The sequence below is a fragment of the Chenopodium quinoa genome, unplaced genomic scaffold (assembly GCF_001683475.1).
Source record: "Chenopodium quinoa cultivar QQ74 unplaced genomic scaffold, ASM168347v1, whole genome shotgun sequence".
Classification (NCBI taxonomy): domain Eukaryota; kingdom Viridiplantae; phylum Streptophyta; class Magnoliopsida; order Caryophyllales; family Amaranthaceae; genus Chenopodium; species Chenopodium quinoa.
This window is the reverse complement of record NW_018744757.1, coordinates 1,432,767-1,447,369: the sequence shown is the minus strand read 5'-3', so window position 1 is coordinate 1,447,369 and position 14,603 is coordinate 1,432,767. Positions and strand designations below refer to the sequence as shown.

The window sequence follows — 14,603 nt, the reverse complement described above, 5'->3', positions numbered from 1 at the left end:
AAGGGTATGTGACAAATAACAAGAAACCTGGTAAACAAGTTGAAGGTGCTTGTTTAAAGAGAAAGATGTGAAGAAAGTTGGTTGTCCTGCTAAGATAAAATTTAGGTTATGTACTGGTGGGAAGTATATGGTGTATTGTTTTTATGAATATCATTCTCACCCTTTTTCTACACCTATTATTAGGCAAGTTACTAAACATGAAGTTGGTTTAAATTTTGCTCATAAGAAGTTTATTTTTGACAACTCAAAGTTAAATATAGGGGCTGTTATGTCTTATAGGATCATGAAAGAACTTTGTGGTGGGTTTCAAAATGTCAGGGGCAGTAAAAATGATTTCAAAAATTTTTCTAGGGACTTGAAAGTTTATATCTCTAATGTTGATGGTGCAATGTTTGTTCAGAACCTTGAACAAAAAGTGAAAACCAGTAAAGGGGGTTATTATTTTGATTGCTGTGTTGATGGAAGTAGGCATTTGACTCGTGCTTTTTGGGCAGATGCTATTGGTAGAAGAGATTATCAATTATTTTGGGACTCTTTATCTTTTGATTCTACCTATGATACAAATAAATATTCATTGGTTTTCTGTCCTTTTACTGGTGTTGATAATCACAAGAGATGTGTTACATTTTGTGCTGCTCTATTATCTAAAGAAGACATAGATTCTTTTGTGTGGCTATTTGAAACTTTTTGGAAGTGTATGGGAAGAGAACCCTCTTGTATTATCACTGATCAAGATCCTGCAATGGGTATTGCCGTAGAAAAGGTTTTTAGAAAACTAAACATAGGCTATGTATGTGGCACATAATGAGGAAGGTACCTGAAAAGGTTGGAACTACTTTTTGTAATGAAACTGATTTCCTGAAAAAGCTAAGTACAGTAGTTTGGGATAGAGAGATTGATCCTCATGTAATCGTTGATGGCTAGAATAGTGTAATGAAGGAGTTTAACCTTGTTGATCATGAGTGGTTTGCATACATGCTCAAGATTAAACATCTTTGGATTCCTGCATATTTTAGGGACCTATTTATGGGTGGGTTATTGCGTTCTACATCTAGGTCTAAAGGTGAAAACAGTTTCTTTTGTAATTTTACAAATCCTCATGTGACCTGTGTTGAATTCTTTGTCCGTTATGAAACTGCTCTTGATGCTCAAAGGCATGAACAGGATGAGTTGTACAGGCTTAATAAACTTAAGCCTCAATTGGTTACTAATTTAAACTTAGAAAAGCATGATGTTGTTGTTTATACTCGTTCCATATTTTATGATTTTCAAGAAGAATTCCAGGGACCCTGTTTTTCATGTGGTGTTGAAAGTTGTAGTTCTCTGTATGGAGATGGTGTGGAGTTTTCAGTTATTGTTGATCATGAGAAAAGGAAAAATTTTGATGTAGATTTTGACTTGGCAACATATGAGTCAAGTTGTACTTGTAGAATGTTTGAGAGTCAAGGTGTTTTATCTAAACACATTTTGTTTGTTATGAAAGGCAAGTGTATACGAGAAATTCCTGATGCTTATATCTTTAATCGTTGGAGAAAAGATGTTCTGAAGAAAGCTTCTGTCATAGATGTTGCTCTGGATGATTCGTCTAAGTATGATAAGAAGAAGCAATTGGTTAGTGATGTGTGGTCCAAGATTTCCAATTGTGTGAGTTTAACTGATCAATCTGAGGATGATTTTTCTGAGCTTATTAGGAAATTATCTTCATTTGAGGAGCAGATGATATCAAAGAATAATCCTGAAAATGCACCTAGTTCAAAAGAGGTGAAAGATGCTGATATTCAGGTTTTGGTTGGGTCAAATGAAGTTGATGTAAATGTCTTGCCTCCAAATCAGTGTCTTAATAAGGGTTCTGCTAGAAGTTCAAAGAGGTTGAAAAGTACAAAAGAAATAGCTACTGAAGAAAAATCTAAAAAAGGCAGAACTTGTAGAGCTTGTGGGCAATCTGGTGTTTCCCATGATAGTAGAAACTGTCCAAACAAGTAGTCTTTCAGGTATTTTACTCTTAAGTGTGTTCTATTTACTTTAAACTTCTATTTATTTACTTTAACAGTAACTTCATTTACTTTTTTTTTATTTGGTATTTTACCTCTTTACCTTTTTTATTTACTTTAGGTTTTAATTTATTTACTTTACATTCTAATTTATTTACTTTAATTTGTGACAAATAACTGATGTTTATTTTGTGCAGTTATTTTAATACTTGGAAATTAGAAGATGTTTTGGAAGATCAAGATCAAGATTTAATGAAAAAATATTTTTTATTATTTTTATTATTGTAATATTTTTACATTTACTATAAGTAATTGTACTACAGAACTTAAGTTTAGTTTGTTTACTTTTAGCTATTATACTTTAACTTTATGAAATATTTCATTTACTTTTATCATATTTTATATCATATGAATTATTTGATTTATATAATGTTCTTACTTACAAAATTAAAGATAATTGCTTGTATTATTCCCTTTCTCCTAGAATACTTGTTACCATATCCATTTTTTATTCTAAAATACTTGTCACATTTTTCGTGGAACCCGAGTTGACAAGAGTATTTGATACCGATTTTGAACATGAATTGACGTGTAAATGACCCGACCCAAATGTAACTCATATATTATTGACTTGCTGATTTCAACTTGATTATAACCCGTAAAATTATTGACTTGAACCAATTTGACTACAATTCTAGAATGAGTTAATTTTCTAACCATTAATTATTGACTTTACTTGAATGTAATTTGACCGGTTATCAAACTCACCTAAACTTGTACCAAATCAGATATCGATTTTGAACATGAATTGATGTGTAAATGAGTCGACCCAAATGTAACCCATATATTACTGACTTGGTGATTTCAACTTGATTATAAACTGTAAAATTATTGACTTGAACCAAATTTGACTAAAATTCTAGATTGAGTTAATTTTCTAATCATTAATTATTGACTTTACTTGAATGTAATTTGACCGGGTATTAAACTCACCAAAACTTGTACCAAATCTAATAAGATGTAAGGTCAGTTGTAATTCGATCAACATAGGCCGGATGTTAGCGAGGCAAATAAAGTAGAAGACTCGACCCATCTTCAGTTTGTTGTAAGATCACATTCGAGTTGGTTAAACACTTCAGGTCAAACACTTTGGATCATGTTCGGGTTGGTTAAACACATCGGGTCAAACTCTTCGAGTCAAATTAGAGCTGGTAAACTTCGGGTCAGGTGAGTTCGGGTGTTTGGTCAACATAAGGTCAACTCCATTTTCGAGTCGGGTATGTGTTGGGTTGGGTTAATTTTGGGTTTTGTGTCATTTTTTGGGTTAATAATTTTCTAACCATTAATTATTGACTTTAATTGAATGTAATTTGACCGGTTATTAAACTCACCTAAACTTGTACCAAATCTAATAAAAGGTAAGGCCGGTTGTAATTCGATCAATATAGGCCGGATGTTAGCGAGGCAAATGAAGTAGGAGACTTGACCCATACCCAGTTTGTTGTATGATCACATTTGATTTGGTTAAACACTTCAGGTCAAACACTTCGGATCATGTTCGAATTGGTTAAACACTTCGGGTCAAACTCTTGAAGTCAAATTCAAGTTGGTCAACTTCGGGTTAGGTGAGTTCGGGTGTATGGTCAATATTAGGTCAACTCCATTTTCGACTCGGTTATAGGTTGTGTTGGGTTAATTTTGGGTTTTTTGTCATTTTTTGGGTTAATGATTTTGGGTCAATTTTGGGTCATGCGTCGGGTCATTTGAGTTCGGTCAACTATTATTACTTGAATACTTTTATATCCCATTTCTCCCTTTACTTTATATCCATTTTCTATTAATTCAACAGTATTTTTTTGTACTTAAAATTGAACACCTTATTTCATAAAGTTTTTTTAAAAACTTTTTTCCTTTTACTTTAAACATAGTATTATTTACTCTAACATTTTTTTCATTTACTTATAATCGAATAACATTTTTTTAACTTTAATACTTTTTCCCATCTCCACCTCTACTTTTAATTCATTTTTTTATTACTTTAAAAGTATTTTTCTCTACTTTAAAATTGAACACCACATTTCAGAAAAAAAAAAATTTAAAAACTTTTGTATTTACTTTAAACACATTGTTATTTACTTTAACAGTATTTACATTTACTTTTATATCTTCCATCATTTTTGAGAAAGAACAATCCTAGTAATTTAACTTAGATATATAATATGTATTCTTTTTTTAACACAAACTGGAAATATTATATTAAGTGGCTAAACCCATAGTTTTAATTACAAATAGCATCACATAATTTTCACATTTATAATTGATGCTAACCAAAATAAGGTCTAATATTATACTACAACTACCAAATTGCTATACAAGTTGCAGAACTTGAAGCTGCACCAGTAACTTATCTTCAACCACTACTTAATAAAATTTTTGCATTAATACTACACAAGTTCAAGTACTCTAAATATCTATGATATATTCAAGTCTACTGATATCATTTACATTTGTTCTGATTCTTTCTTTTCTTCCCAATCCTCAACATTTGTTAGCAGCTTCCGTTTCATTTGATTTCTTTCATTAAGAAGTAGGTCAGGCACTAATCTTATATGATCGTGATTCAGTCTTGCAAATTCCTGTAAAAAAAAAAGAGTATAATTTAGTATAGATTAGTTCTAGAGTGTAACGACTTCAAAAATAAGTATGGTAACTTATCTATGTTATTGTTCCTAATCCTATGCCATTTGCACCATCATAGGTAAGTTACCATACTTATTTTTGAAGATAATGGTGCCAAGCTCCATGGTGTGACGCCAGTCCTGTCGCTTGGCCAACAGTTCGGATTATTGGTCGGGTCATCACCTAGTGTCTAATTAACCAGTTTGCTAATTAATTCGGTTAATTTTCGCTATCAATAACACCTTGTCGAGTCATTAATCGAGTCTTAGTCATATAGTCTAGACACATGGTCATGACACGAGTGTCAACATGTCACCTACACTCACTAGTCTTAGCACACACTTTGAGTATATGTCACCTTGACCACGTCTTAGGTTCATGCATGAGTCAGTCTTTCCGTCATTTGAGTTGGGGGTACATTCTACTCCTAATTCTTCATATCCCTCCATCTAAATCTTCTTCACATTCTATTCCAATCTTTCTTCACTTCCTCCATCCATTTCATGATTGAATAGATTTGAGTCAAATAATTAACAATAAGTATCCCCAAATTCCTTTTCCACAATACTTGGTCAAGGAAAGAAGGCGATTAATTAAGGACAACCTCTTTATTCAGGTCTCACTTTTTGATAAACCGATTCGTCAAAAGAGGAAGGCTAAGAAGATAATGACAACTCAAGAAGATGTCAATGATCTTAAAAACCAACTGGCTACCGTGACTGAAAACGCCCACTCTAGTAGCAATGTTAGTACCTTTGATCTCAGCGAAGTTTTAGCCATAGATAACCAAGGATCTAAGAAGCAACTAAGGATAGACTTCACCCCCATTGGGATGAGCTACGATACTGCCTTCGATCGACTCCATGCCAAAGGACTTATTACTACCATTGGACCTATTCAAGATCCCGCACCTGAAAAGAGATTACCTAGTTGGAATCCAGACGAACACTGCAAGTACCATCAAGGTAGGGGTCATACTACTGAGAGATGTTGGAAGCTAAAGGAGGCTATCCAACATTTGATTGATAATAACAAGCTTCTCATGCCTCCAGTTAACAAGAAGAGCGAGTGATGATAAAGGAAACAACACAAGACAAGAGGCCAGCTTCAACGACAAGATTTCGTGACCTCTTTTTTCTATTTCTTCTTTATTTTTTTTTCCTTTCCCCAATAAGTCTAGCATAGGAACCTTTTCCTTTCCTTAGATTAATTTTGTAGATTCTTTATTTTCTTTTAATCAAATGAGCATTTATTTCCTTATATATGATCATTTCATTTCATTACATTGCAAAAAAAAAAAAAAAAAAAAAAAAAATCCATGTCGAATTAAGTACAAGGTATACCAATGATTTGAGGCACCCCTTGTAGCCACATCATATCTCCTTTCACCTTTCAAATATGCAATCCTTTCTTCATAAACCACTTTGAGCCTCGTCTAACGATAGACCTTTCTTTTTTCAACCTACATCTACCTAACCTTGGGATGGGATGGTGTGTAACTTATGCAATTCTAAAAAGCTTGAGTGACTTCAAAAAATTAAAATAATAAAAATAAGCAAAAAAAATAAATAAATAAATAAAAGTGTACAAAAGGGCAAGTGTTCCAATGTCTTTGATATGAAAATATCTTCGATAAGAACACATCTCAGATTGCGTCTCTTATCGAGTGCTCGGTACCGTGCCTGAGAAACATGAATGTCAAGTGAGTGATAGACCGCATGATTGAGATTGCCCACACTCATAAAAATAAAGATAAATGCTAATGCAAAAAGAGAGCTAAAAAAAGAGTAGGAACTCAAGCATAAAAATACAAAGATTCAAAAGCAAAGTTGCACACCTTGGGGGCTTATCTAGGGTCTTGAGCCTTTATCCCCTTCTTCTTCAAACCTTTAGCCTAACCACGTTACAACCCTTAAAAAGACCTTTTTGAGGTATACACACACTTGTGCGAGGTTCGGCTAGAGCTACGTTCGGCCTGATTCCTAACGGATACGTAGGCAACCTCACATCGAGGTGCGACCGTAATAAACATGCATTCATATTCACATTCACACACTTGCACCATGATCATATCAAGGGATCTCCTATGTTCATCCCTATTCACTTAGAGCTAGACTTGGGGGCTTGATCCCTACATCATTAGCTTACCTAGCCTAAGAGTCACCACCATTTGAATCTTTTCAATATATCTCTCCACACACTTAGCTCTTGCAGCCTAACTTTAGTGTCACTATCACACACATCACAGATACATGACCAAATATACTTCCCTTAGGAACCCTTTGTCATGAAATCTTAACGCTGAAGCATGCTTCGTCAGAATCAATCATAATTGTCATTGCATCACGAAGTATGAAGTGCTTAGCCTCTGTGCCTAAGTTACCCAAATACTTTCATCATTGAGTCAACCATTGAGATAGCCTAGGATGGATTAATCCTTGCACCTTGAGAGAAAGTATCAAACAACATTTGATTAAGCTCATTCAACATGCACCTTCAAACTTTGATTCTTTTTTCGCGTCTTTCTTTTTCGGGAGAAAGTCGGTACCCTCCACAAAAATGACGGAAAATTTTTGCTTTTTGCATTTTCGAGTCGCACGATCACATTACAATGCACACACGGGTCATGAGTCAGACGTGTCTTTTCACTTCGAGTCGAGTCAACCTCGAGTCAGTCGATCACAGCGAGTCAAGTTACACCTTGAGTTGTGTCAAGTCAATCAGTCAAGCAACATTAAGCCTTAGGTCAACCCTAAGATGATTAAAAAGATTGGCAAAGTTCTATAGTCAAAATAAATACAGGTGTAGCAGAACAAGGAAGACCCTATCACAGCGTTCGGCGACAGAATCAATTCTTGGCACCAGAGATATTTCAGCAGCGACAGAGCTCGAAGCCTCTCAGAAAGGTGATTTCGACCTCATACAGCAATTTTGGGTTCCTTGGTACGCTAGTTAGCCCTATAAGCAATTTAACATGATTAAGTAGTCGGTTTGATTACAACAGCAAATAAGTGATCGACCTGACGAAAGATCGTCTCCTTAGCTTAAAGCGCCTAAGCATTGGCTCAAAAGCAGAAAAGGCACCAATGTATAGGTTCAAAGAAACGAAAGCGCCAACGTATAGGCATAGCGGAAGCAAAGTTCGAGCGAGCTTTAAAGATCGACAAGTGTTGGTCTTCGGTAATTTTCTTCGGAATATTATCGCAACAACTGAGGATGACTTCAAGTAAAGTTATTTTCGACAGCGTTCGCTAAGATTGTGGAAGTTTCCACCAATGATTTGAGAAGATAGCACGAGATGGGCGGTCTTCGACGGCATTCGCTAAGATTGTGGAGGTTGTCACCCAAGATTTGAGAAGATAGCACGAGATGGGCAGTCTTCGACGACTTTTGCTATGATTGGAAAGGTTGTCACTATGATTCAAGAAAAGGCTCAAGATGTAGCAACATTGATCGACGACGTTCCCTAGATTGCGGAAGATCGTCAAAACAATCAGAAAGATGGCGTTCCCTAGATTGTGGAGGGTTGTCACAAACAACTGAGGATTGTTTCAAGAGAAGCAATCTTCGATAGTATTCCCTTGGACGTGGAATATTATCAATACGGATGAGGATTGTTTCAAGAGAAATAATCTTCGATAGTATTCCCTTGGACGCGGAATATCATCATATCGGAGGAGGATTGTTTCAGGCGAAGCAATCTTCCAAAATTGGAAGCAGTTACGGGCGTAGCGGTTTTCAAGCGGGATGGCATTCTCTAGCTTGCAGGACGTCATCAAAACAAGGATACAGTAGCAAATCGATTACTTTCAGAGACGTGTGCTCGACGGTGCAAGATACGCGTTTCTTAACTCTTTCATCTGTTTAACTAACGATAGTTTTGCAGGTATCAGCGTTGCAAGATTGATTTAGGATCGCAGAACGTTCTGAGTCATTATCCGTCCCTATTGATACTTTAACTTTTGTTTTCGAAACTTGCGTTTCTCCAAACTCAGTCAAAGTGGGGGCTTCTGTAGACACCCATTTGTGTCTCCCCAAAACCAAACCCGGTGATGAGTACCTTTCACGTCGAATCATAATAGAATGAAGCGAAAGTGCGGAAAGTCTAGTGTTGCGGAAAGTTTTATTTTCTTTTCTCTTCTCTCTGTTTTTGAAAACTTATTTTTAAGAAAACAGCCAATCCAGTTTGGTTGGTCCATGATATGGGTCCAATAGTAGTGTAGTTGGATGGGTTTGCAAAGACCTTTCAAACGATATATTATAAGCCCAATTCCGATGAATATTGAGGAAGTTATGGCCAATTTACTAAACTGGGCCCGGTATGAGCTTTATATACGGCCCAATGATCTAGGGGAGGGCCTAATATGATTTATCATTCCTAATGTAATTAGGAATGGTTTTAGTCTTCTAGAATCTTCTAGAAGGTTCTTTTCATTCCTAATTCAATTAGCATTGATAAATTGACTTTTGTTGACTTTTCAGGGTTTTAATCAAAATCAAATAGCATTTTCGAGGAAATTATACGATTTTATCCTACAGTACGGCAAACTTATCTGATTTTCGAAAAAAGCGTGAAAATTAGGCTTGGCGCCTAACCCCAGGCCTTGGCGCCTGGAACCAGGCCTGGCGCTTGGCGCTAGCCATTGGCGCCTGGCGCTAATGTTGGTGCCTGGCGCCAGCTAGCCAAGGGTGGCGCCAGCTCTGTTTTTTATGCGTCAGACTCTGTTTTGTTTATATTATCTTTTTGGTTGATTTTCTTTATAAATAACGTATTAAAAACTCCGTTTTCATTCACGAATTCTCATCTACATTCACCTACAATCAGTTTTCATTCGCAATCGTTAATTCTCTAATTCTCTCTTAATCAATCTCCAATTTTCATGATCTACAATCAGTTTTAATTAGCATTCATTCATCATTCTTCTCTAAACTTTGCTTTTACATACAAAATTCCGCATTTACAAGATTTAGAAACACCTAGCCATATTCGAAGTTGCCTTCACCCTAGACGTGAAAGGTTTAATTTCTGAGGGTTTGGTCCCAAATATCTCTTTCAATTATTTAATTTAATTGTTTGATTATTATTTTCCTTGAAGTTACTAACGTGTGTATTTTGTTATTCGAAAGAGGTACGAGGCATCAAAGTAAGTGCTTTAATGGTTTTAATTGATTTTATGATGTAGAAATCATGTTTACATTGTTATTATGATATTCCTAGTATCATGTCTAGGGTAATTTTAATATTAAATATGATTGCTATGATGCCTTTTATTCTCTTCCTAATATTTATGATTGTTAGTATCATGTTAGGGCTAAAGAATTGATTTTTATTGCTTAGTGACATGCTAGGGTTTGTTTTTAATCTTGTTAGTATCATACCTAGGATCTTGCAATTATTATTATGCTTTAATATTAACATGAACATGATTATGATCATAATTGTTATAATTTATGATGATTACGAATATTATTATTATTATTTTGATGATGATTATTTTATTTATGATGATATTATTATTGTTATGATTATTATAATTATTATTCATGATATTGATTATTTATCATGTTGCTTGATATTATTTATTTATTGCTTGATCACGCTTTTATGCATGTTTAAAGGGAATTGGTACTTGTAATCACGCTTAATAAGATAACTAATAATCTTGTTAGGGTTAATTATGATTATAATTTCAAGTGATCGCCAATAATAGTTTATTTTTGCATTAAATTCAACCAACATAGATAAACAGGTTTAGGGTTAATCCTTTTGATTGCATGTTAATTAAAAAGCGCACATGAATACGATCAGAATAAAGTAGAGGCCTATTATTAGGGCAGGTTCAATCTCTTTTAGGTTGGATTTGTACCTTCATCCCCGAACCCTTATTTGGTTCTAGACCTTATGGAGTTGACGATCTCTTGGATCGTTAAGGGGTGTACCCTTCACCTCGTGAACGGTTTACAAGTTCCTTAAAAACTTGTTGGCGACTCTTTTGCTCTATCTTCTTCCCTTTTGGACGCCACCGTACTTTAGTGTATGATCACAGTGGGGTTCAAGTTAGTGGGATTTAAAGCTTGAAATTATTCCCTACACTATGGATTGATTAATATTTATTAAAGTTAACAACTTACCTTCCTTGTAAGTGTTGGCTGATTTAGGATACTCTCAGTAACTGAGTGTACTACCTTACTAATATCAGCATCAACACCCTTGTTTTCAGCATCTTTCTCTCCCTGATTATCAACATCAACCTCCTGATTATCAACAACCTTGTTTTTAGCATCTTTCTCTCCTTTCTCTCCCTGGTTTTCTTCCTCCTCCTTTTCATTTTTGTCATCATCTTCTTTTTGTTCCTCCTCCTTTTCTTCTTCCTCCTGCTCCTTCTTTTTATCCTTTTCTTCCTCCTCCTCCTTCTTTTTCTCCTTTTCTTCCTCCTCCTCCTCATCTTCTTCCTCCTCATCCTGTTGATAGGGTACAGTCGTATCCCCTAATCAAAAGTAATTACCTAAGTCCTCTAACTAAAGTAGATAGGGAAGTAGGGTCGAACTCCACAGGGAAACAAGTCTTTCTAGTCCTATTTAATTATTATAATCTAAATTATCTAAGTAACCAATATAAAAAATGAATATGAAACTATACTATGAAGATTGAGAATAGGGAGAAAACAATATATAAAAGGATCTAGGGCATAGGTTCACCAATAAATAATATTCCAGGGTAGAATATAATAATCATTCATCAAAGCATATGTTAATCAGATTATAAAGGGCTTTCGCTACGTATTATAATCACACAATTAATTTACTGGTATTAAATCTCATCTTTCGAATCTCGACTCAACCATTTATAAATTAACCTGCCTATTGAAACTAGACCTAAACATCAATTCTCATCTGTCGAATCTCAAATCAATATTGTCAAACTCATGCATAAAAGATCAGGCCTAATCTAGTCACAGAGCATTAGAACAATCAATAGGAAATTAATCTAGCTGCAGAATCTAAAGTTATTCTAGAAGAATTTTCAATGCCATTGTAAAAGGCTTGGATTAACTGCCATTGTGCTAAATTATGGTGGGGGCATTCTCTTTGTAAGTCCTTGAACTTCTCCAAAGCCTCATATAAGGATTCATCGGCTTCTTGGGAAAAGTTCTGAATCGCACTTCGTAGTACGGCTGTTCTCTCTGCAGGATAGTACTTAATAAAAATTCAAAACAAGAGTTTCCAAGTCAGTTATACCAAGTGCAGTTCTATTTAAGCCATTAAACCACAATTTAGCTTTTCCAGTTAAAGAGAAGGGAAAGAGAATCTCCCTGATTTGGTCTTGAGTGACCCCGACTTGCCTGATGGTATTGCAATATTGACAATTGTCGGCAATGTAAAGATTTGGGTCTTCACCCTTAGCTCCACTGAATTGCTTCCTCTCTATCATCATTAAAAATTGAGGTTTAATCTCAAATTGTACCCCATCAAGAGCCGGAGTAGGGGTGAGATGTGGAAAATCTGTAAGCTTTGGTTGTGAGTAATCACTAAGCTTCTTTGGAACCGCCATCTCTGATTCTGCGTCTGATGATACCTCTGAATCGCTAGAACCAGTTGGAGGATCGCGGTGGTTATTATTATTATCACCAGAATCCGCCAGGATTTTCTTGTAGAGATTTTTCTGTCTATGGAAGGAACGTTCGATCTCAGGATCGAATGGGATGTACCCTGATCTGGAACACCTGGGCCTAAACAAAAAACTAAAAGCAAATATGAGATTTTCCTCAAAAACCTAACTTTCTCTGAGACAAAAAAGAAAATAACCTAGACTACAAAAATAATTAGAAATAAAAATAAAACCGTTTCCCCGGCAACGGCGCCAAATTTTGACAGGGTAAAGTCGTATCCCCTAATCAAAAGTAATTACCTAAGTCCTCTAACTAAAGTAGATAGGGAAGTAGGGTCGAACTCCACAGGGAAACAAGTCTTTCTACTCCTAAATAATTATTATAATCTAAATTATCTAAGTAACCAATATAAAAGTTGAATATGAAACTATACTATGAAGATTGAGAATAGGGAGAAAACAATATATAAAAGGATCTAGGGCATAGGTTCACCAATAAATAATATTCCAGGGTAGAATATAATGATCATTCATTAAAGCATATATTAATCAGATTATAAAGGGCTTTCGCTACGTATTATAATCACACAGTTAATTTAGCGGTATTAAATCTCATCTTTCGAATCTCGACTCAACCATTTATAAATTAACCTGCCTATTGAAACTAGACCTAAACATCAATTCTCATCTGTCGAATCTCGAATCAATATTGTCAAACTCATGCATAAAAGATCAGGCCTAATCTAGTCACAGAGCATTAAACCAATCAATAGGAAATTAATCTAGTATTGATAATTAACAACAATAAATTACCCCTTCCTATTATTTATGGATCCCCATAAACCCTAGAAATAGAACTACTCACACATAGTTGGAACTAAACAAATTAAAGCAATAAAACAAGACATAATTCAAGGAATAAAATAAACAACTAAGATTAAGAGAAAAGAAATAGTTACCAAACGAATCTGGAATTAAGAATGAATTAAGAACAAAGGTTTAAGAGAGAGAAAATCTAAGAAAGCAATTAAGAGAGTAAAAAAAGAGTAAAGAGAGAGAGAGAGATCCTAAAATCGTATTACGGAGGAGTATTTATACTCCGTACAAATCCTAAACTAAAACAAACTAAAACGACGCTAATCGTCTCCTAACAATAACATGTGCCCGATCGGGCGAGGCACCGCTCGATCGGGCGCGCCTTTTTTCTCTTCAGTTTGAATCTCGCGCCCGGCCGGGCGCGTTACCGGGCGCCAACCTTAGCTTCTCCCGCCCGGCCGGGCGCGCCTCCGGGCGCCAGCCTTTTTGGCCGGGCGGCTCTCTTGGGCCACTAATTGGACTACGATTGGGCTCCAATTCTTCGGGCCAATCTGGGTTTCCTCCTCGAGTCTTGATTACTCGGTCCAAATGCCCTGGTATCACCTACACCGAGTCCTTAATCTCCGGTTCGATGGCTCTAACCGGTCCTGGGCTATAAAGTCTGGTTGTGATTCTCCAATGCCCGTGATTGCTTCAAAATATCTCGGGAAAATACTCCAAAAGTGTAAATCCCTGCAAAAGTCAACCAAATCTACGAAAACACTAGAAAAGACCAATTACTAATAAAAGTGGCTCTAAAGAGCCAAAAACACTACTAATTATGGCCAAGGGACGGGGGTAAAATACTATATAAAATAGATACATCAAACTCCCCCAAGCCAAACCTTTGCTTGTCCCTAAGAAAAGATCTCATCAATGAATCAATAAATATGCTTCACCCCAAAAAAGTAAAAATCAAGCACAAACGATTCAGGGTTAATCAAATAAACATGCTTCAAAATCAACCAATCAAATCCATCCAATTACCTTTCCTCCCTAACATTTGTCAAACAAAGCAAACCACAAGAGCATATAGAATTCAAGACTAGTGCTCACGCCCTCAACTCTCATTTTTGTGGCGAGTAAAAGATGTACTCGATCGCTCTCCATCCAACCCCTTTATGTGAACAATGGCCTCCCAACTCACACTCTCGTGTGTATAAAACAATAAACGCTCAATCCTACTAGTCGACTCGAAATATGTCAAATCATAACTTGCATTGATAAACAACACTTTCACATTCATACAACTCTATGCACAAAGGTCGGAAGGTCTTTAAAGCTTGTAATGTAAGGCTAGGGTAAAGGGTAGGATAAATTTGGGAATAAGTGAGAGAAAAGCTATGCTTAAGGGAGCAAGTCCTAATAAAACCCATGATCAAAATAAAAAAATGATCAACAATCTCCAACATAACCAACTCTAACAAAAATCCACCAAACATACTCCAATCATAATAAACAATCCCAAC

The 14,603-nt window shown here is 35.6% G+C and overlaps 1 protein-coding gene across 1 annotated transcript; it reads left to right on the top strand.

Annotated features, from left to right (window-relative positions):
* The first annotated feature begins 933 nt into the window (after nucleotides 1–933).
* LOC110703752 (protein FAR1-RELATED SEQUENCE 5-like) lies at nucleotides 934–1,983 on the top strand. The gene has a single exon (XM_021881537.1). The coding sequence runs from the start codon at nucleotides 934–936 to the stop codon at nucleotides 1,981–1,983; it is 1,050 nt and encodes a 349-aa protein (XP_021737229.1).
* Nucleotides 1,984–14,603: the final 12,620 nt, after the last annotated feature.